The 22,712-nt window shown below is 41.6% G+C and overlaps 2 protein-coding genes across 5 annotated transcripts; one reads left to right on the top strand and one right to left on the bottom strand.

Moving 5' to 3' along the window:
* Positions 1-568: 568 nt before the first annotated feature.
* Positions 569-13,358, bottom strand: ATP5F1 (ATP synthase, H+ transporting, mitochondrial Fo complex, subunit B1). Its single transcript, XM_012000712.1, has 8 exons — positions 13,256-13,358; positions 12,616-13,010; positions 12,324-12,360; positions 7,616-7,761; positions 5,728-5,891; positions 5,228-5,353; positions 2,662-2,841; positions 569-1,058 (listed from the first exon to the last, which is right to left on the bottom strand). The coding sequence occupies exons 1-8, from the start codon at positions 13,348-13,350 to the stop codon at positions 981-983; spliced, it is 1,221 nt and encodes a 406-aa protein (XP_011856102.1). The 5' UTR covers positions 13,351-13,358; the 3' UTR covers positions 569-980.
* Positions 12,813-21,836, top strand: WDR77 (WD repeat domain 77). Of its 4 annotated transcripts, XM_012000714.1 has the most exons (11): positions 12,813-13,150; positions 13,402-13,587; positions 14,511-14,652; positions 14,944-14,993; positions 17,983-18,053; positions 18,182-18,236; positions 18,707-18,778; positions 19,340-19,448; positions 20,010-20,078; positions 20,705-20,883; positions 21,331-21,836. In XM_012000714.1, exons 1-10 carry the CDS (start codon positions 13,036-13,038, stop codon positions 20,862-20,864), a joined length of 1,029 nt encoding a protein of 342 aa, XP_011856104.1. In that variant the 5' UTR covers positions 12,813-13,035; the 3' UTR covers positions 20,865-20,883; positions 21,331-21,836. The 4 variants fall into 4 exon arrangements, with proteins under 4 accessions (XP_011856104.1, XP_011856103.1, XP_011856105.1 ...); XM_012000713.1 differs by having other exon boundaries at positions 20,705-21,826; XM_012000715.1 differs by lacking the exon at positions 21,331-21,836 and having other exon boundaries at positions 20,010-20,084; positions 20,705-20,769.
* Positions 21,837-22,712: the final 876 nt, after the last annotated feature.

Here is a 22,712-nt window from a genome sequence, read left to right as displayed (position 1 = left end):
AACTTCTCCATATCCTTGCCAACACTTGTTATTTTCTATGTTCCTGTTAGGTGTCTGCTGGATTTTTTTTTTTTTTTCTAGATGGAGTCTCGCTCTGTTGTCCAGGCTGGAGTGCAGTGGTGTGATCTCGGCTCACTACAACCTTTGCCTCCTGGGTTCAAACAATTCTTCTGCCTCAGCCTCCTGAGTAGCTGGGATTACAGGCGCCTGCCACCATGCCTGGCTAACCTTTTGTATTTTTAGTAGAGGTAGGGTTTCACTGTGTTGGCCAGGCTGGTTTCAAACTCCTGACCTCAAGTGATCCACCTGTCTCGACCTCCCAAAGTGCAGGGATTACAGGTGTGAGCCACTGCACCTGGCCTGCTGGATTCTGAAGAGTGATTTTATGACACAGTGAGTCCATAATATTTTCTACAGGCATACTACTAAAATAGTAATGTCAACTATATGAATTAATATATATAATATTCCATTTAGTTATTTTAAGAGTACTAGAATAGCTTTACACATCTCATAATCTATCAGTCAGAAATAGTTCATCACTGAATGGTCTCATAAACAAGACAGTAGTTCAACATCTTTAATTTTTACCCCGATGACAAAAGCTGAGTATTTCAGAGAATTATAAAACTTGAAAAACCTTGTTTCATTCAATTGTCACTTTATTGCAAGATGGTAGAATTAATTGCAAATTTAAACTATAATCTGGTAATCTTTAGCCAGGCCGCAAGTTTTTATAAAGACAAACTGCTTATTCAGAAGTGATCATGGAACAACTCAAAGGCAGAGTAAGAAGGATGAGAAACATTTGACTGGCCTATAGAGATTTTGTTCTCTTACTATATGAAACAAACTTTTCAATTTTAGGAAGGGTAAACTATAACTTCAGTAGACATCAATACAGAAAGATTTCGTCAAATAGACTAGTTTCCATTTAGTCTGTCAACTGTTTCTAGCTGTCTCAATTGGGATAGATTCATTTACATAACCGGCTGTGCTTGAGCCTTCTTTGCCAGCAGCTTTAGGTCCGCAATGCACTTGGCAACTGTCTCCTTTTCCTGTGATAAGAAAAGAGAAATCTGGTTAGACCTTTCCAAAACATAGAGAAGTATAGAGTATAAACACCATTATTCTAAAAGACACCTCCTACCAGACCAGAACCTCAAGATTATTGGCTTAACATTATACGGCTACTAGACAGGTTTAGAAGTAAAACTAATTAACACAGAGGAGATACAATTTATTTTAAGCAAATCCAGGGGGTTAGTTAAAACTCCCTGGCTCACAGCTTTTATGAGTGAAACCTGTATAGAATCTGAGACCAGATATTCCTGTAACCATCTGCCACTGATGTTGGCTTGTACAACTAACAGCTGCTTGAAAAAGACCAACTCAACAAATATTAGTAATATACAAATGTTAAGAATGAAAATAATTTTTAGTCTCCTAGACTTCTTTTGTACTTTCTAAGTTTCTTAAGTATGTATATTACATTTATGTAAAAGACAGTTTACTAGAAAAAGAAAAAAACTTTTGATAGGACCCTGTTTTTCTTTTTTTTTTTTTTGAGACGGAGTCTCACTCTGTCACCCAGGCTGGAGTGCAGTGGCCGGATCTCAGCTCACTGCAAGCTCCGCCTCCCGGGTTTACGCCATTCTCCTGCCTCAGCCTCCCAAGTAGCTGGGACTACAGGCACCCACCATCTCGCCGGCTAGTTTTTTTTTTTTTTTTTTTGTATTTTTTAGTAGAGACGGGGTTTCACCGTGTTAGCCAGGATGGTCTCGATCTCCTGACCTTGTGATCCGCCTGTCTCGGCCTCCCAAAGTGCTGGGATTACAGGCTTGAGCCACCGTGCCCGGCCTAGACCCTGTTTTTCTAATCCTACATACGTTATGCTGAAAATGACCAGAAATACTTAAATGTTATAAACACAAGAAAGAAAAAAATCAAGTCACATTAAAGCAAAAATATAAATGAAAAAAAAAATCGATTCAGTTTAAGCAAACAGAAAACATTTCCATTCAAAACAGACAAATTATGCAGGTGAAAAGAAGAAATGGAATGTCATGGAATTAGAAAATGGAAGGGGCTTAGAAATAGCCTTGTTCAGTCGTTTATTTATTTTATTTTTTGAGGCAAGGTCTTGCTCTGTCACCCAGGCTGGAGTGCAATAGTGCGATCAGAGCTCACTACAGCCTATGCTTCCTGGGCTCAAGAGATCCTCTCACCTCAGCCTCCTCAGTAGCCCTAAGTACAGGCGTTTGTCATCGCACCCAAGCTACTTTTTAAATATTTTGCAGAGACAGGATCTCGCTATGTTGCCCAGGTTGGTCTCGAACTCCTGGTCTCAAGTGATCCTCCTGCCTCGCCCTTCCAAAATTTTGGGATTACAGGCATGAGCCACCATGCCCAGCCCAGTCTGTTTTATAGAGAAATTAAATATATCAGTTAATGCTACCCAAATTTGAGGAAAGAGAAAAGCCAGCCTGACAGATAGGCAGCATCTTCCTGCTTATCACTATCCAGAAAAACAAACCGGGGTTACACTGCTACTTCTAGGCTAAAGACTCCTTGCCAGCTATTCCTACCTTAATGAAACATCAGCAGATACTTGTTAAGAGATACCAGTACAATGTCAGAACCTATAAAAATGTTGTGTACCTGCTCTGCGGAGATGCTTTGCACCACGTGCTTTTCCACCCAATTTATCATGTGCTCTTGTTCCTTTCGACGCGTCATGTTCTGCACAGCTATATGATAGTCCAGGCGATTTTTTACTTCCTTATATACTCTATATAGTCGTTCCCGGTAAGTAACCTCCAAAGTCATAGCAATGTTATTCTGGGGCAAAATGAAGAAATGATAAACATTGTATACTTGAAGGAATACTTCTACTCTGAAGATTCTGCCAGTGAGAATGCCCCACTTCTTTTGTATTTTATGTGGAATTCTTTTATTTAATAAATATATACCTAGAAATTATAACAGCATATGGCAAAAACATACTTAAAAGTGTATGCTGTAAGAAATAAGTCTCCTTCAGTCCCCCCATAGGCCACTAACTTCCTGTATTTCTTGTATTCCCTCCCAGAAATATTTAATAAAAATATAGGTATACACATCAAAATATAGGCATACACACATCACGTTTATTAATTATGACAGAAAAACCTACCTCAATTTTAAGCTACATTGGATTCCACTATACTGGTACTCCATAATTAATTTTTTGGTTCTACAAATAATGGTGCATACATCGTATATTTGTCTTTGTGTTTATGTCATAATACTTGCTGGATCAAATAATAGTTAACATTTGTAGAGTACTGACTACACTCTAAACACTTTTGTGTTTGGATTCAATTAAACCTTATAATGAAACCATGGCATAGTTATTATAATTATATCCATTTTGCAGTGAGGAAACTGAGGCAGAAGTTAGGAAACTTGACCAAGGTTACAGAGCTAATAAACTATGAAGCCAAGATCAGCATACAGGCAATAAGGCTACAAGGTCAAGCTCTTATATATTTCTACTTAGCTAACCCATAGGCATCACAAACCAATGCACACCAAACTGAAGGCTATTGGCAACAAGGCAATCAGAGTGATCCTTCAATGACTTTCTCTCATTCAGAGTCCAAGTCAAAGTTCGTATAGGAGCCTAAGGTCTTTATGTATCATAGTCCCGGGCCACCTTCTATCTCCTTTTATTCTCCCCCCACCAATTCTACTTCAGCTGTATGAACCTTCTTACTTTTCCTTGACTATATCAAGCAAACTTCCAGGTTTAGGGCATTTGCAACTGTTCTTCCCTCAGCCTGGCACTTATTTCCCCAAAAACCCACATACTTTGCACTATTAGTTCTTTCACGTCTCTGCTCAAATATCATATTAGAGACATTTCCTGAATGCCCTTATAAAAATAGTAACTCCTTCTTCCTGCAATTTTGTAGAAAGGGTCTATGCCCAGGCTGGTCTCAAACTCCTGGGCTCAAGTGATCCTCCCGCCTTGGCCTCCCAAAGTGCTGGGATTATAGGCATGAGCCAATGCACCTGGCCTGCAATCTTTTTAATACTAGTTTATTTTTCTATCTAGCATTTACCACCTGTTGACATTTGCATCTGTTCAATTATTTATTTTCTGTGCTTCTCCCAAAGACTGGCTAGAAAATAAGACTCCATCAAGGCAGAAGCTGTTTGTTCTCCACTATATTTTCAGCACTCTGCCTTGGTCAGAATATCTACATAGGAAGAACTCAATAAATAGCCATCAAGTAAATATAAATAAATAAAAACCTAAATTACTATCATTTCACTCTTAGGAAAAAGCTACATTTTCCAGTATGGTTTTTTAAAAAAGCCAAAATATATGTATGCATGCATTCACATATGTGTATATACTACGCAAGAAGCAGGAAGCATTCTCCCTTTGTAACCTAAATATACACGGAATTAACATTTTTCTGGGATTTTTCAAATATCCATGTGCTTACGAGTCCTTAGGGATCTTGTTAAAAAGAATACAGATTCTTGGATAGCCCTTAAGAAAGGTTCTGATTCCACAAGTCTTGGAAAGAGGCAAAAAAAATTAACACCAAAGATAACTCTAATGCATGTGGTACCAAGATCACATTGGCCAAGATCCTAAACATTTCAGATGCTTACTATCTTAGCCAGTATTGAGAAATATTGGCCAAGATCCTAACTATTTCAGATGCTTACTCTAACTCCAGTCTTGACTTCCTGGGTGCAAGCAGTCCTCCTGCCTCACCCTCCTCAAGTCCTAGGATTACAGATGTGAGCCACTGTGCCCAGCCTGCTTTGTGGATTTAGAATATGCAGTATCAGATTTCCTTACAGCAAAGATGTTAAGATGTTCTTGTAGCAAGTGTGTATGAAATACACAGGATGTATTTTACTTATAGTCTTCCTTATACAGTGCATGTCATTTTTAAATCAGCTTTAACTTAATGACTATTTCTTTTTGTGTGGATCTGAAATGTTTTTTTAATAGCTTCTACGGTTTCTAATTTTATAATAATTTGAACTATTTTTCCACTTGACAGTTCTTAAATGTTTGAATAGCCAATGAATGCCAACTGCTACATAAATGTTCTCTTTTCTAAATATGTTCAATCTATTTAATCATTCTTCATAAAAAATTCTGAATTTAAAAAAATGCACACAAGTAACTTCATTCTTTCTAGAAACTTCTGAAACCTACCCTTTGCACATCAAAAAGGTAATGGCGCTTCTGAGTCAGTGCCTGCTGTGACTTCTCCATATCAATTGCATTCTGGAATTGCTGGATGGAAGCCTGCTTCGCCTCTTCTAGTTGGGCAAGTTTTTGCTACAATTGTGATAGCAACAACAAAGATCAGTGAAAACACAAAGGGTAAAAAAAGGAGATTCATTTCATGCTTCTTCAAAGTTGCATCTCTCATGTGTAAAAACACCCACAAAGAAAATAGAAAGAAATGCACAAATCCTTAAAAATAATTTCCCATAATAACTATACAATACCTTTTGAATGATTGTAGAAAAGCTGAAGGGTTTAGTAGATATAAAAAAATTATCTCAAATTAGTAACTAACATTAACACTTATTTGAAGCATTAGATTCATTTCTATGTGTTGCTCCCCTAACAATCATATCAAAAATATCACTAGATGACCTTCATGTTTCTGCTAGTCTAAAATAGGAAATAAGGTTTATGGTTCTTACCTCATTGATTTTATCAGCATATGCTGCAACAGCGGGACCATATTTTTTAATTCCATAGACCATTATCCCTATTAATGACATGGCAGTGAAGGTCTCTGCGGTAATCACATATATTTCTTTGGATAAAGCATACAAGATAAGCCCAGTTCCGAGCACATAGGGTCCTACAAGAAGAAGAGTTATTTTATGAATGGATATGCTATGCCTAAAAGAGGGAAGATAGAAAGGCACTTCTATATTTGATTAGCAGAAAGCAAAGTAATGACTTAATTAGATTCAAAGAGAAAACACTGGATTGGGAAGCAGTATGGTAGAGCTGAAAGAACAAAGATATGGACTCAGGGAAATCTGTATACTGACTCTGCAATTTTAAAGAAACTGAGCAATCTAAATAATCTCTGAATTTAGTTCCTTATTTGTAAAATGGGGACAATACCTTCTTCAGTCTGATAAATTTGAGAAATAATGTTAAGCACAATACCCAGCACAGTAAATTAAACTATTCTACAAAGATGCCAGATAACTTTCTGAAGTAACTTGTCCAGCAAAATATACTATTTATTGAATGGGAACACTAGACAGGTTAAAATTTACACAAGAAACAAGCAAAAACAACTACAAAGTGGTATGTATATAAAAGAATGAATAAATATTAGGATTCCCAACTCCTGTAGCACCTAATTACAACGCTTCAAATATGGTTTTTTCTTTAACCAGGCCATGTATTCTGAAAGGATGCAAACCATGATTTACATTTCTTTAGTCTTTCCTCCATGCTTCACAGGATGTAAGAGAGGCCCACAGCAGGCTTTTAGGAAAGCATTTTACAGTATTTCTGAGAATCATAGGATGGCAGGATGTATCATGACAATAACAGGGTTACAAACTCAAATACATTTTACCCGGTTTCCCATACAAAGTTCCAACCGTTTTTTTTTAATTGTCTTTAATATACAAATTTTAAATATGAATTTGCAAGAAACATCTATCATATGTAACATTTTTATCACCCATTGAAGTCTGAGGAGACTAATGTTTCTAGCAATTTCAGTTAGGAAAATGCTACTTTAGGTGACTCTCGGGCTAAAAAAAGAGTCTTTGGCTTCCAATGTTCCACAGTCATAGCAATACTTGGGTATGGGCCAAGAAAGGCAGTACATGTAGTAGAGAGAATCATAAACTTAATCAGGGGACTCTTGCTTTACCTGGCTTCATTTTTATTCATACCCTTTTCATTATCTAACAGTATATTATACAGTTACTCATTTCTTTATTGTCATCCTACAACAGAATGTATGTTCCATGACAGCAGGCACTTAACACTGTTTAACACCATACGCCTTCAACAGTGCCTGGCATAGAGCAGGCATCAAAAAATTTGATCTACTAACAGAGATAATTCTGTAAAATTAAGTTTAAAATCCCAAATACATTTATACCAAAAACAAGTTGTAGCAATCAAATCAACTGTTACAATTTCCTTTTGAAAACAGCTGACTTGCGGCTGCAGGCGGGTGGCTCAAGCCTGTAATCCCAGCACTTTGGGAGGCCAAGGTGGGTTGATCCCACGAGCCCAGGAGTTGGAGACCAGCTTGGGCTACATGGTGAAACCTTGTCTCTACAAAAAAATTAAAAAATGAGCTGGATGTATGCCTATAGTCCCACCTACTCGGGAGGCTGAGGTGGGAGGATGACCTGAGCCTGGGGAGGTGGAGGCTGCAGTGAGCTGTGATTGTGCCACTGTACTCCATCCTGGATGATAGAGTAATACCTTGTCTCAAAAAAACAAACAAACAAACAAAAAAACAACCAAACAAGAAAACCCACCTAATTTGATTTTAGTGATGCCATCAAACCATATTATCAAAGACCAGGCAAAAATGCTCACCTGTTACACCAGTTTTAGGATAAAGAAACTGGAAGAATTCCTCAGGGATCAGTCCATAACGAACTTTTCCTCCATATTCAGGAAGAGGTGGTACAGGGGCAAGGTGTGGCTGCCCTGTATGGAAGGTCCTTGTTGCCTGCAATACTCTACAGGTAATTATTGTACAAATGTAAAGCCTATTTCTTTAAGGAGAATACAATGTATGAATAATTAGCAGAAACAATAAATGGGGTTGAGGATTGAGGCAGTTTTCTAACTCTCATAATGGAAAGAGAATGGACTGGGAATAGGAAGGTTAGGGTCCAGTAATCAGCTGTGACAAGAGCAAAGAATTAATTACAGACACTTAACCTTCTACCCAATACTGGAATCCTTTCTATAAGCCTTGCAGATCATCTGTCTAGCACTGTGTATGTCTATTATTAGCACTGAAATATGTAAGAATGTGGATGTGGCAGCCAGATAGACTCCTTGAGTTCAAATCCTAGACCTGCCCCTTGACTTTGAGTAAAGAATTTAAAGCTTTTGTAATCTCAGATTTCTCTCAGTAAAATGGAAATAAAAGATAATACCTTCTATGGTTGTTGACAGGATTAACTGAGTTAATATGTGTAAAGTGCATAGAATGATGCCTGGCACATGGAAAAGTGCTATGTAAGTGGTTAGCTATTATATGCCTGGTATGTTGGCTCCTCAACCTTTCTGAATACTCTCTTTGATGGGAGTGCTAATCACTATATGTAACAGACTTTTTCAGTACCGGGTAGCTCTAATTATATTCATCTTTGAATTGAGATGCTGCATACATTCTTGGAACCTCAATCCATTCTTAGTTCTAATTTTGCTACGTAAGATAACACACATGTACCTGGGTGAAACATCTGTTCCCTCACAATCCTGATTGCCCATAAAGACTTCTCTGGTTTTGTCTTTTTTTTTTTTTTTTTTTTTGAGACGGAGTCTCGCTCTGTCGCCCAGGCGGGAGTGCAGTGGCCGGATCTCAGCTCACTGCAAGCTCCACCTCCCGGGTTTACGCCATTCTCCTGCCTCAGCCTCCCAAGTAGCTGGGACTACAGCCCGCCACCTCGCCCGGCTAGTTTTTTGTATTTTTTAGTAGAGACGGGGTTTCACCGTGCTAGCCAGGATGGTCTCGATCTCCTGACCTCGTGATCCGCCCGTCTCGGCCTCCCAAAGTGCTGGGATTACAGGCTTGAGCCACCGCACCCGGCCTTGTCTTTTTTTTTTAATGAGGTATAACAGAACTGTATATAATAATCTAAGTATAGTCTGGCCAATTCATTCATTCTACAAATACTTATTGAGAACTTGCTATTGCCAGTTTGGAAACTATTCTTGTATTAAAGCAGCTTAAGACTACACTTTTAACAGTTACAGCATACTGATGTCTCCTTAGGCTTCTGATGAAATAAAATTTAGTCCCTTTATGTCTGCTGTCAAGTTTAGTCTCCTTCAAGTTTTCAGTATATTTTTGTCCCACTTCCCACCTCCCATTCCTCTACTCTGTCAACCTCTATCTCCTTGTAATGTAAGAATTTACATTATTTCATTTATTTTGGTACAATGCTTATCTTTTGAATATTATTTCTGCCTCCAAATATATTAGCTACCCCACCAGGTTTTGAAATCTGAGAATCACGCTCGAGATTCCTTCATTTACATCAAGGTTTCTCAACTCAGCACTACTGATGTTTGGACTGGATACTTCTTTGTTGTAAGAGGTTGTTCTGTGCATTGTACAACGTCTGGCAGTATCTTTGTGGCCTTTACACAACAGATACCAGTAGCCTCCTTCCTCCCCGACCCACCCAATGGTAACACTGAAAAATATCTCCAGACATTGCTAAATGTCACCTGCAGGCAAAGCACCCCAGGCTAAGAACCCCTGATTTAAATCATAGTACTAAAGGGTATGCTTAAGCTGATAAGTCTCCCTAACTAGCTACCTTAGTTCAAGCCCTTATCACCTCTTGCTTAGTTTAACAATCCAAAACCTGATCTCTCTGCTTATTTTATTTTTTTTTGAGACAGAATCTCGCTCTATCACCTAGGCTGGAGCACAGTGGCGTGATCTCTGCTCACTGCAACCTCCACCTCCCAGGCTCAAGCGATTCTTGTGCCTCAGTCTTCCGAGTAGCTGAGATTACAGGCGTGTGCCACCACGCCTAGCTAATTTTTTTATTTTTAGGACAGATGGGGTTTTGCCATGTTGGCCAAGCTGGTCTCAAACTACTGGCCTCAAGTGATCTGCCGTCTCGGCCTCCCAAAGTGCTGAAATTACAGGTGTGAGACACTATACCTGGCCTCTGCTTCTTATTAAATACCCCAACTTAAACCTAGCCCTCTCACATTACTGCCAATGTTTCTAAAATGAAAATTTGACTTGAAAACTCAACAGGCTCTCTCCTGCCTACTGAAAACTACTTAATATAACATATATAATCTAGTACCTGTCATTTTTTTTTTTTTTTTGAGACAAGGTCTCACTCTGTCACCCAGGCTGGAGTGCAGTGGTGCCATCACTGCTCACTTGCAGCCTCCACCTCCTGGGCTGAAGCCATCCTCCCACCTCAACCTTCCCAATAGCTGGGAGTACAGGCGTACACCACAATGCCCAGCTAATTTTTAGAATTTTAAAAAAATTTTGTTGTTTTGTTTTTGTCTCACTATGTTGCCCAGGCTAGTCTCGAACTCCTGGGCTCCAGTGATCCTCCTGCCTTGGCCTCAGGATTATAGGCATGAGCCACCACTGTGCCTGGTCCTGTCAAATTTTATAACCTCATCTTCCTTCATTCTCTTACTCTCCTGGAATTACTTAACAGCTCTCAAAAACAAACGAAGAAACACCACAAAAAAATTGGCCAATGCTGCTCCTTCTGTCTTGTATGCCCTTCATACCATGACTTCATAGCAATGACTACCAAGACCAATCAGCCTCCAGATGTGTAAAGCCCTCCCCCATTTTGGGCTAACATTCATTCTTTTAATCAATAAAACATTTACTGACTTTCTACTAATGCTAGGTACCAGTAACATGGCAATGAACAAAGCTCCAGCCTTCAACATTCTAGTGGGGGTATGGGAAGGGTGAGTGTGTATCTCCATACAAAATTTCAGGCAGCTCTAAGTGCTGTGAAGAAAAACTGAGCAAGGTAAGGGGATAGGGAGCAACAGAATGGGGAAGTTTTTTTGGTAGGCAGCCAGATGACATTTGACCCAATGATCTGAGGAAAAGAGAGAAGAGCAAGTAGAAAGATATTGAGGCACGAATGCGCTTGGTAGTTTTCAGAGGAACACCAAGGCCAGTATGGTTGAAGAATGAGCTAAAAAGAGAACAGAAGGAGATGGTGTCAAGAGATAGGATGGGATCAATTCATGTTGGACCTTCTGGGTTATGCTAAGTTTGGATTTTATTCAAGTGGGATGGGGAGCTCTGGAAGGCTTTGGTGGGAGATTGACATAATCCTCCTGGCTATTATGAGAATGGGCTGTAATGGCACAAGAATAGAGATGCAAGACTAATGAAGAGACTGCTAAAATACCTAGGTGAAAGTTTGCGTTGGTTCATACTTTAGCGGTAGTGGAAGCAGCAGTCAGAGTCCAAATTTCTAGAGGAAGAGCCTTGCTGAGGTACTGGACATGAAGTGTGAAAAAAAACCAAGGATATTCCTTGTATCTTGTAAATATAAGTTATTTATTACCTGGTATTACAATTATTTGTTTACAAGTCTGTATGGGATCCTTTTTCTTCTAAGTTGGAAGCAGTCAATTATAGCCTCACTTCATTGCACACGAGACTCAATTACAGACAAGACCACTTTTTCAAGTCCAGTTTTTTCAATTTGATAGTTAACATAATTTGCAAGCTTTAGAACTAAATTTGGAAGTAAAAAGAAATCTTTAGAAAAATGAACGTCTTATGAAACAATTTTAACGCAAACAGCTGCTAAATTTACTAAACACACACCATGTACCAAGAACTGTTTTTGAATTTCACAGAAATTGCCTCTTAATTCTCAAAAGCCACAATACACTATCATGAGCCATTTTGTAGATGAGGAAATTGAGGTCACACAGCTAGTAAGTGGAGGGGCCAGGGACCCTGTACTGGCTTTGGAGCCCTCACTCTAAACCAATACTCTAAAGGTGCCTCCCATTCCTAGACTGTGAGCTCCATGAGGGCAGGTAATTTGCCATACTCATTCTTGTATCCTTGGTTATGTGTTTAGGCAACATAAATATTTACTGAATCAATGAATGATTTCTCTGATTGTTATTATATGGCAGCAAAAACTAGGTATCTGGGAAACAGACTATAAACAACATGCTTCACTGTTTTATTGAACAAAATTTGTTCTTGGGTATGTAATCTACTCTGATTCAGGCTGTGGAGGCTACATGTCATAAGGTCCCAAGGGAAGGTCACAAAGGAGAGGGGCGGGCATAGAAGACAGCAAAACCAATTTCTAGTTTAGTTAGAATACGTTACATATCCTGTTAAAGTCTTGGTCATCAGTTCATATGACAGCGTTCCTGGCAGTTACAGGAACAAGTGTTTGAAAGAGGGTTTAAGTATCCCAAAATTATCGGAAAGAGATTTCTGGCCTAAAGCTAAGGGGGTGGGGGCAGGAATCGAGAAATAAAAGATAGTAAAAACAAAGACGAAAGGGACCATTATCCTCACACTTACCCTGGACCTAGGAAGGCTGCATTCTTCAGAGACGGGGCTGCAGACAGACAAGGCGAAGGTCAGCAAAGTCAAATGAACTCTGGTTTGTCCCTTCCTCATCCCCGCCAGGCTGGATCACTAAGGCTATGTACCCCTCTTTCCTGTCCCTTAAGTCCCCACGCTCCTCTCCGAGGGGCGCTGATCACTCGCCGCTCAGGCCCGTGTCGCTGCGCCCTTCTCCCCTCCTTGTGACCCCTAGATTCGCTTCTTTCCAATCACTCTAATAGCCCAGAGCAGCGTCTACACCCCTCACCCGCTGTGGCGGCGGCGGAAAGTACCACCCGGGACAGCATGGTCAGCGAAGGTGCAGGTAGCAATCTTAGAGTCCCTGTGACCCCGACAGGAGAATCTGTCAGGGCAGGAGCAAGATGGCCGCTCACAAGTCTCGCGAGATGAAAATTTTGTAGTCTTCCTTCAACTTTCCTCGGGAGATTTTTTTTTTTTTTTTTTAAATTATCGCGAGACGAGGCAAGTAACGCTGAGAACCTATCGCAGGAGGGCGACAGCCGGAAAGCAGGCTGGAGCCACAGAAGCAATTCTCGCGAGAAGTAGACTTGCCGTAGCCTCGGGAGAGGGGCGGAGGCTCGGAGGCACACCACGTGGGGTTTGCTATCGGAGCTGAGTCTCCGGCCGGCGTCCAATTTGAGTCTAGGTTGGAGTTGGAACCGTGGAGATGCGGAAGGAAACCCCGCCCCCCCTAGTGCCCCCGGCGGCCCGGGAGTGGAATCTTCCCCCTAATGCGCCCGCCTGCATGGAACGACAGTTGGAGGCTGCGCGGTACCGGTCCGGTGAGCCGAGATCCCGGGCCTGGGAGCTCCCTTACCCCGGCCCAGGGCGCCCCTCCCCAGAGACTGACCCTCCCAGCCCATCCCCGCCCTGCATGTTATCCTGACCCGTGGGTCGCACCGCTGAGCTGTCCCCAGCCCTGCCCCGCGTTCCTGAGCTCAGATCCAGACCCGGCCCGAAAGCTGTTCTGTGCGGTCTTCATGGAGGCGAGCCCTTCCACCCTTCACGCGCTGACAGCTTGTACCCCCCGTAGATGGGGCGCTTCTCCTCGGGGCCTCCAGCCTGAGTGGCCGCTGCTGGGCCGGCTCCCTCTGGCTTTTTAAGGACCCTTGTGCCGCCCCCAACGAAGGCTTCTGCTCCGCTGGAGTCCAAACGGAGGCTGGAGTGGCTGACCTCACTTGGGTTGGAGAGAGAGGTATTCTGGTGGCCTCTGATTCAGGTGAGTCACTTTCCCCTCATCCACCCCTCACCCCCACCCCCACCCCCGGGTGGAGTGGTAGAATGGAGGCTTGGGGTACGGGTAGGGCTGAGCTCAATATCTAATGTCCTATGTTCAGTGCTTGGAGGAGCCTGAGAGTGTTGGCCCTGAATGCAAACTCTTGTGTAGGTGGGAAATATATTTTCTAAAATTCTAAATTGTCTGTTGAGATTTCCTAGAAAAATCCGTAACAAAATTAAGCAACGGATTGGAACCATTTTTCTTCTGTGTAACCTGCTGCTTAACCCCCGCAGCCCAGACCAAGCATAATCTTGATTTTAAGATGACACTGAAGCCAATCGATGCTACATGTCTCTTTCCATTTCTTACTGCTTTCTTGTCTTCATTCTGCTTTCTTTGTGTTGACTGTAGGCTCAGCGATGCAGGCTTTGGCTTTTTTTTTTTTAAATCAGAATTTGGAAGTTGGCTGGCATTGCATGGAAGTTTAAAAGACCCACTTATAGATTTAACCTCTCTGACAATTGAGCTTGAACAGTACATAATCAAGAAAACTTTTAGCGGATTCTCTGTACTGAGCCAGTCACTGTGCAAAACGTTCAATTATTCAACATATTTTTAAAGACTCTGCAAGACATTTATTCAACTAGTTCAGCAAATACTTATTAGTGTCCAAATAATTGGGAAGTGTTAACATCACTGGCTTTCTCCACCTCCTTGTCTGGGCTGTCATTAGGAAAACAGTAACACAGAATAAAGTCAAAGGCTCAGAAATTAGCTAAACTCTTCAGTGATGTGGACTTTGCTTTTATAGGAATAACTAACTTACTTTGTTAATTTAGTGACAGTGGCTCTTTGAATCCTAGAAGTGAATTACTGCCTTGGTATAATTCAAGCTCATGTTTTCCTTACCCTACTCCCAACAGGTGCTGTTGAATTGTGGGAACTAGATGAGAATGAAACACTTATTGTCAGCAAGTTCTGCAAGTATGAGCATGATGACATTGTGTCTACAGTCTGTGTCCTGAGCTCTGGCACACAAGCTGTCAGTGGTAGCAAAGACTTCTGGTGGGTCCCTGTTCTCATTGCTTCTGTCTCTGAGCCTCCTTTGGGCGCCTTTCCTATCCTGTTAACCTCATTAGGTAACATTTTGGGCTTTATTCTAAGAATTCAGTGACTAACTTTAGCATGTCTATAAGGTTTCCTTAGGGATTTTGCAGTCCATTGTAAGTAGACCATAGCAGCAGTCCAGGAGGCAAAGACTTGGGGAATGTTGAGTACAGGAAGTTCATGTTTGAACACGTTTTTATGTTGCTAGTGTAGGTCAAGATTAAATGTCTGTTTTCTTTTGCCTCTTAGCATCAAGGTTTGGGACCTTGCTCAGCAGGTGGTACTGAATTCATACCGAGGTGAGTATTCTTTCATTTTTAGCCCTGGTCTTAGCTATTGTGTTTTTGGACTTTCTGAAGTTTGCTTTGATGTTAGGAACAGCAATTCCATGTTCTGATAGTTTTCTTATAAAACAGTAGTCAGGCTCCAGTATCTACCCCTTGTCCTTTTCTCAATTTCCTTGTTTCTTTTTTCTTTCTTTTTTATTTTTTTTAATTCGACTAGTCAAGTACAGTAGTGAAAAGAGGGGAAGAATATGACAAGGAGTTTAGTCTGTAACTGACTGTGAACAATCAATTGAGATAACTCGCTACCTTCAGACCAGCCAGTTTCCCTGTTTCTATTGATGGCCTTACCACCTTGGCAACACAGGGCTCAAACTCTCGGTCCTTTTCCACCCCTTCTGTTTCCCCACCATCAGTTGGCCACTAAGTTCTTTTTAGTCTTTTCCACTGGTCAGTCACCTTCCTATCCATTTCTATGCCCCTATTCGCTTTCAGGCTTTACCTTACACAGGTAGTAGCACTCATGTCTCCACTAGCAATCTAGTTCTTTTGGTCTTTTATTAGTTTCTTGTGGCCAGTGGATTAAAATCCCATTTTCTTGTAATGGCATTGAAACCCTTTTACTGCATTTCCTCTCTTCAAGCTTATTAGATCCTTGACATTCTCAAGGGATAAATCTTGAGACTTTCAAATCTTGAACTTTTGAGTATTTACCTTCATAAAATGTCTGTTTTCTTTTGAGAACCATTGCTTTTTTAATGCCCCTCTTTCTGCTCACTTTCATTAACAGCACTAGTGGTTGACTTTATCTTGGGAGCCATTCTTTGTGAAGATAATGTCTAGAGCCTTAATGTGTGCATGTTCCAAGATTTAGATGCTGGGTGATTGATCACTGTGGTTCTCTCAATGGCTAAGTGCCTTTCCCTGCCATTTCTAACTTCAAAGTACATGATTAAGTTATAGACCAGAGAAATCACAGACTCATATCCAAGGTCCAGTATCCTGGACCTTCAGGGTCACTTGCAAATAGTTTTACAATAATGTTGAATGCCCAGCTGTGTGCAGTGGCTCACGCCTGAAATCCCAGCACTTTGGGAGGCTGACGTAGGCAGATCATATGAAGCCTAGGAGTTAGAGACTAGTCTGGCCAACATGCGGAAACCCCATCTTTACTAAAAAGTACAAAAATTAGCCAGGCATAGTGGTGCACATCTGTAATCCCAACTACTTGGGAGACTGAAGCCCGAGAATCGCTTGAACGCAGGAGGCGGAGGTTGCAGTGAATCGAGATCACGTCACTGCACTCCAGCCTGGGCAACAGAGTGAAGCTGTTTCAGGAGAGAAAAAAAAAGTCAATGCCCTATGTCTATTATATTTGCCTTTTATTGCTTAGACATATGTGCTTTCCTGGTTAATGCTAACTCTTTTTCAGCATTTCTGCCATGCAGCCTTTCTGTTATTCTTTGTGTTTGTGTCTTATTCCCCCTGCTGAATTCCAAATCCTTTATTATTTTTTAATTTTTTGTAGAGACAGAGTCTTGCTATGTTGCCCAGGCTGGTCTCAAATTCCTGGGCTCAAGGGATCTCCCGCTTTGGCCTCCCAAAGTGCTGAGAGATTACAGGCATGAGCCACTGCATCCTGCCCCAAAACCTTTGAGGGTAGAGGAACCATATATTCTTCATCTTTTCTTTACCACCATGGTGCTTGTCCCAGAGCTTTGCTTTTTTCAAGTGAGCAATAAATTCCTTTTCTTACTTCTTATTCTGTTGACTTTCTATGAATTCTAGGGCTAGGAAAGAACTGTGGAAGCTGGTTTAGTTCCATCCTTCTGCCTCAGGGAAGGGCCACATTCAGACTACCTGGGAAAGTCTGATAAAATGACTGTAGAAAAGGTTTCCACAGCTTCCAATTAACATGTAGCAGTGACTTTAAAGTTTTTTACATGTAGACCTCCTAAAACAATTTTGAAAATCTGTGCCCCCTCATACATTTTAAAATTGATACCTAAAGAAATTTTTTAAGTAGTTGCAGAGAAGGTAATTTCTGGCATATAATTTATTATATACTTATTTCAAGCGTATATTTGTCCAAATTTTAGATTTGCAGGTTAATCCTATTTAGTTTGTACAAATGTCTACCAAATAGCCTAACTGGCAAAAGCCAATCTGCACTGTAAAGCCAGTGGACCAAGTTAGACTAAATTTTCTGTCAGAAAAAGTCTGACTTTGTTTTTAAATTCAGATAAAGTTGTTGAATATGTCCTTATCACAACGATCTGTCATATTTTTTAGTTCTCGTTATTAGACAGAAACAGAGTGAAGTTACAGAACCATACTTGTGTTTGTGGTGTGACTGAAACAAGATCAGCGCCCCCTTCATTGAATTTTACCTAGATGCTCTTTCTTTTTGCTCTTCGGTTCTTAGGGAAAAGCCGCTTTTGTGCCTTAGTTTAGAACCCTTATGTTTTTATACCCCTGAGCATTGTACCATGGAAAGATCTGGGATGAATGACAGGTATGTGTTCTTTCTTTAAAGTGGGAGAAGGGTGATTGTGAAAATAGAGGCAGTTCAATTTTAAGAAAGAGAACATTAGAGAAATTGGCTCTCTTAATACTATTAGCGCCCAGAACTCCCTAGGAAGTTTTTGTATACTACTTGGAGGTATGTGTGCTCCAGTATGAAGACTGCTATTCTAGAATTATTTAGACTTCACGTCTAAGATGCCTTAACTGGAAATTCCTTTGTTATTCTTAGTAAGCTCCTAATTTCTCATTCATTGTTTTTACTAATACATTTTTTTTTTTACAAGGCTTTTTAGGTTTTATAAGTGTATAAACTTCTCCTCTTAGCTTTTGTCTAATCCATAATCTCCCACAAAATTTGTTAAATTGCATCATGAGACCAGCCCTCCCTCCCTCCTGCACCTTGATTATCCCTGGGCTGGCCCTCTTGTAATGCTTCAGCTTGTTTTCTATCATGTTTCTCTTTCTCTCTCCTTTATAGCTCATGCTGCACAGGTCACTTGTGTTGCTGCCTCTCCTCACAAGGACTCTGTGTTTCTTTCATGCAGCGAGGTAAGAGATAGCTCCTTCTTCCCTAAACACACTCCAGCCCTCCACAGGCCAAAGTCCCTAGTGTGGAGACTTTCTGGCCTGCAGCGCTTTGGACTGTGAGATCCTTTTTCTGTTCCGCCTTCCTCTAGGACAACAGAATTTTACTCTGGGATACCCGCTGTCCCAAGCCAGCATCACAGATTGGTGAGTCTGAGATTCATTGGTGGGAGAGTAGTACTTGGAACCCTGATAGAAGAGAATTTCTTTGGCCAGTGTCAAAGCATAGTTGCCAGATGCCCAGTGTAGTTACTGTGACATGAGTGACATAATCTTCTTTTCCACTGAGACTCTGCTAACCCCATTCTTGCAATGCATACCAAGAGGAAGGGCCAGTTCCTGGGTGGCTGATTTACTTTATTAGACGGGAGGACAAAGGGGCCAGAATTGTTATCTTCATGATTTGTGCCTGAAACTTGCCTGTGACTCATGTCCAGAAAGGGCAGGAAGCTGGTGGATAAATGGTTATGAGGCTGAAGGATGAGGACACTGCTGCCTTAGCGGGGTTTGGGAAATCAAATAAAGGTGCTCCCAGGATTTAGAGTGATGTCATTTGAGAAACCGCTTCTTCTGGACTCTTTTGAGTTTTTGTCCAGACCCTCTTCTCTCCTTTGCAGGCTGCAGTGCGCCTGGCTACCTTCCTACCTCACTGGCTTGGCATCCTCAGCAAAGTGAAGTCTTTGTCTTTGGTAAGGCAGCATGTCAGACTTCATATTGACTCTGGGAAAGGGGAGGAGGAAAGAGAAAGAGCTGACTCCACAATGCACAAGGCCGTTGCTGCTCAGTCTTAGCCCTCATGGACACTAGATGAATTATGAATTGAGGGTGGGGAGGTGGGGTGATGCCAAGGTAGTTTTAGTGTAGCTTTGGAGAACATGATTATTTTCCCAGTGGATTTGATTTTTGATTGATGGATCTAGCTCCTATATTCTGGGCGTGGCTATAAGTCAGTGAGCCACAAAGCAAGTGGATTGCTATACAGTGAATTCTTTTCTACTGTGGGTAGGTGTAGAGCTATCGTGGTCATGAGGCTGTGTGTATGGTGACGTAGTTTGTGGTTAAAATAGTAACTGCTTCATTCATTAACTTAATTTTCACAATCATCCAGTGACTTATTATTCCTGCTTTGCAAAAGAGAAAACTGATGCTCAGAATGGTTAACTTTTCCAAGCTTAAGGAACTAGGATTCAAATCTTTGGCACCAAAGTCCATGCTCTTAATTACCATGACATGTCCCTTCTCTTCTACAGGTGATGAGAATGGGACAGTCTCCCTTGTGGATACCAAGAGTACAAGCTGTGTCCTAAGCTCAGCTGTACATTCCCAGTGTGTCACTGGGCTGGTGTTCTCCCCACACAGGTACTGTTCTTTGTCATCAGGGGCCTGATGGGTATAAATGGGAACAGTGAGGGTGTGTGTGTATGTTTTCAAAGCATTAGCTCATTAAGTCGTTCCTTAAAGCAGACAGTGTTCTAGCTGAGGTTTTGGAACATCGAAGATCTCTTAAGTGGGAAGTGGAATCCTTTGGGAATCAAAGGATTTTTCAGATTATACGATTTCTGTCTGAAATGGCTAAAATGTGGTCTCATTCCTGCCCAACACGCAACATGGTTCATATTGTGGGCTTCTAGGACTGTGAGATTGGAAAAGCCTGTGTTTCTGGGTTATTGCTGAAGCTATAGAGAGGGACCAGATGGGGTGGTTAGTTACCAGGATGGTTGTCAACCCTAACTTTGCTTCATTTCCTTCATCTTTACTTGAAACTTTTAGTGTCGACTTATAGTAGTCAGACCTTAGCCAAAAGTGGGAATCAGGCTGCCTTTTCTGGGTCACTTTACAGTAGTGGTGGCGCCAGCTCAGTTAAGGTTTTGTCTTGGGATCCAGGCTTTGCCTTTCACAACCCTCTCCTCCCTCTGATAGTGTTCCCTTCCTGGCCTCTCTCAGTGAAGACTGCTCACTTGCTGTGCTGGACTCAAGCCTTTCTGAGGTGTAAGTGTGAAGTGGAATCCTTTGGGAATCAGGGAAGGGGAGCAGTGGGTGGGTGAGTCATTTTCCTCTTCAGAAAAGTGTATTGTGCTTTTGGAGAACAGATTCTCCGTCTGTATCTGAAGGGACTTGGTAATGGAAGCAGGCTGGCTGTTGACCCTCTCCGTTGCTTGGGGCACAACCCCAAGGACAAAGCTGTGTCCTTGGTAGAGCGGGGTGGTAGGTGGAATTTTTAAGTCTAGCACTCCAGCCCTCTCCCACAAGGGGGCGGCAGTGTATCCTTTCACATAGAGAACTGCATATGAAATGCAGTCTGCTACAGGGTAAAAGGCGGCACTTGGAAGACCTGAATTGTACTTCCCTCCTTGCCATGATTTGCTGCCTGTTACTGCCCCACATCACTGTCTTGTTCTATCCAGCATTTCTTCATCTATGAAAATAGAGGACTGGATTGGATGATTGATGGCATCCACTGTGGATAGCTACACTGCTATCCTGGCGACGAGGCCATACAGTTGATGAAATGTGTGTAACACACCCAAAAAATATGCCCCAGATGTGTTGGGTTCTCTTTTTTCTCCAGGTCTGCTTTTCTTGTCTCCACTATGCCCTGACTTTTTTTCTTCTAGGTTTAGAAGCCGAGCCCACAGAGACTTTGTGAGAGATGCGACTTGGTCCCCGCTCAATCACTCCCTGCTTACCACAGTGGGCTGGGACCATCAGGTCGTCCACCACATCGTGCCCACAGAACCTCTCCCAGCCCCTGGACCTGCGAGTGTTACTGAGTAGATTGGATTTAAGACACAAAGCAAGTCCCCCATGAGTGTCCACTTCTTTGCCCTACCCTCTCAGCTTGTGAGACAACACAGGAGCCTTCTGTAGTATGTTGATATGCTAGATCTGTGCCATTAATAGGCATCGTCCCTCAGCCTGAGGGAGGCTGGATTCTGGGTTCCTGTAGTCACAGGGAGGAAAAGCTTTCTTAAAAATGGACATGTATGTGCTGTGACTGTGTGTGTAGATTTATAGTTTTTGGTAGTGGCAGGAATAAAACAATCCATCTTACGTATTCCCTAAGCACTGCCTCTCCCTCACCCCCCAAAACAAGTTGACGAAAGGGTTTTATTCTTCCCATGTAGCTGTCTATGAGGAATTGGCTGTGTCTGGGTGGGTTATGGGATGTGGGCATCCCTGGGTTCTTGGAAGCAGCTCTTATGCTACTTATAGAGATGGGATTGATTTTATTTTTTTAAAGTGCTTAATTCACCATTACGAGCAATGCTTCCAGTCACAAAAATGCAGCCCAGCTCACTTTGAGGAAGAAGCAGGACTTGGTACGGATTTACACAACTCTTTGCCTTTAAACCGAATCAGAAATCCATTTTCTGGCTGAATAAAAAGTTTGACTTGCCTTTATAATGCCCACTCCCTTCTCCCCGGCTCCCCAGTGATGGGGCATATATGAGAGAGGAGTGTTTTTCTATCATAGATGCCATAGGGGAAAGTTTGGGGATGAAGGAGAGCTTAAAGGCGTTTCAGTTAAGTTAGAAAACTGACACAGACTGTTGAGAAATCTTTGCTACTTTTCCCACCCCAAACAGCCTGGGTCCTGACATCTTCTGCCCTGGGCCCCCTTCTCTTGATGTGGAAAGTCTGAATGCAGTATTTATAGATTTCTAAGGTTTTAACATCCAGTATCAGGAAGAATATCAGAAATACTGGTTGGTGAAATAAAGAGTTTAGGCATTGTTGGCCTTTTTTGAAGCGTGTGTGTCTTGTGTAGTTAGATGTATTTCACTTATGTGAGTCATCATGGTGTCAGTCTTGTAGCCCATTATTTTTCCTGTGCTTCCCCAGCTTCCCAAAGAAGCTAGTTAGAACTTCAGGTAAACATTAATTCTTGGGTTGGTGGAGTGGGTATTGCCAGTTAGAAGTCATGGATCAGTTACTGATTATATTGAAACTAAATATAATCAATTATGTGCTTTTGAGCTTTGCAGGTTCAATTTAGGTAAAAATCACATTATGAAACTGGGAAAGTCTGAAGGAATATGGGCAAATACTTCTCAGTAAAGCTTCCTTGCTTCACCCTTGACATGACTGATTACCCTTGAGTAAAACATGGGAATTTATAGTCATGTGATGATCTGGGGTTGATGAGGAGTAGGAATAAAGTCTTCCATCATTTTTATAATGTGGGAGGAAATAGAATGGGTAGGTACAATCACTTAAGTTCTGCCTCTCAAAGAGAAAACTTTAATTTTGTGGACACTTAGAGAAAGTAAGGGGTGGGGGAGCTTGAGGTGAGTAGGAATTTGTATAGCCCTTTTCTTCATGGACTTAAGAATGATGGAGAAAAAACTCAGTGAGAGAGATAAGAAAGGAAATGTGTATATGTGTTAAGGTGGTTACAATAAGGAAGGAAAACATAGGTTTTTTTTCTTTTTCTTTTTTTGAGATGGAGTTTCACTCTTGCTGCCCAGGCTAGAGTGCAGTGGCATGATCTTGGCTCACTGCAACCTTCACTTTCTGGGTTCAAGCGATTCTCCTGTCTCAGCCTCATGAGTAGCTGGGATTACAGACACCCACCACCATGCCCAGCTAATTTTTGTATTTTTAGTAGAGACGGGTTTCACC

The sequence above is a fragment of the Mandrillus leucophaeus genome, unplaced genomic scaffold (genome assembly GCF_000951045.1).
Source record: "Mandrillus leucophaeus isolate KB7577 unplaced genomic scaffold, Mleu.le_1.0 Scaffold64, whole genome shotgun sequence".
Classification (NCBI taxonomy): domain Eukaryota; kingdom Metazoa; phylum Chordata; class Mammalia; order Primates; family Cercopithecidae; genus Mandrillus; species Mandrillus leucophaeus.
This window is presented reverse-complemented; position numbering and strand designations above follow the sequence as displayed.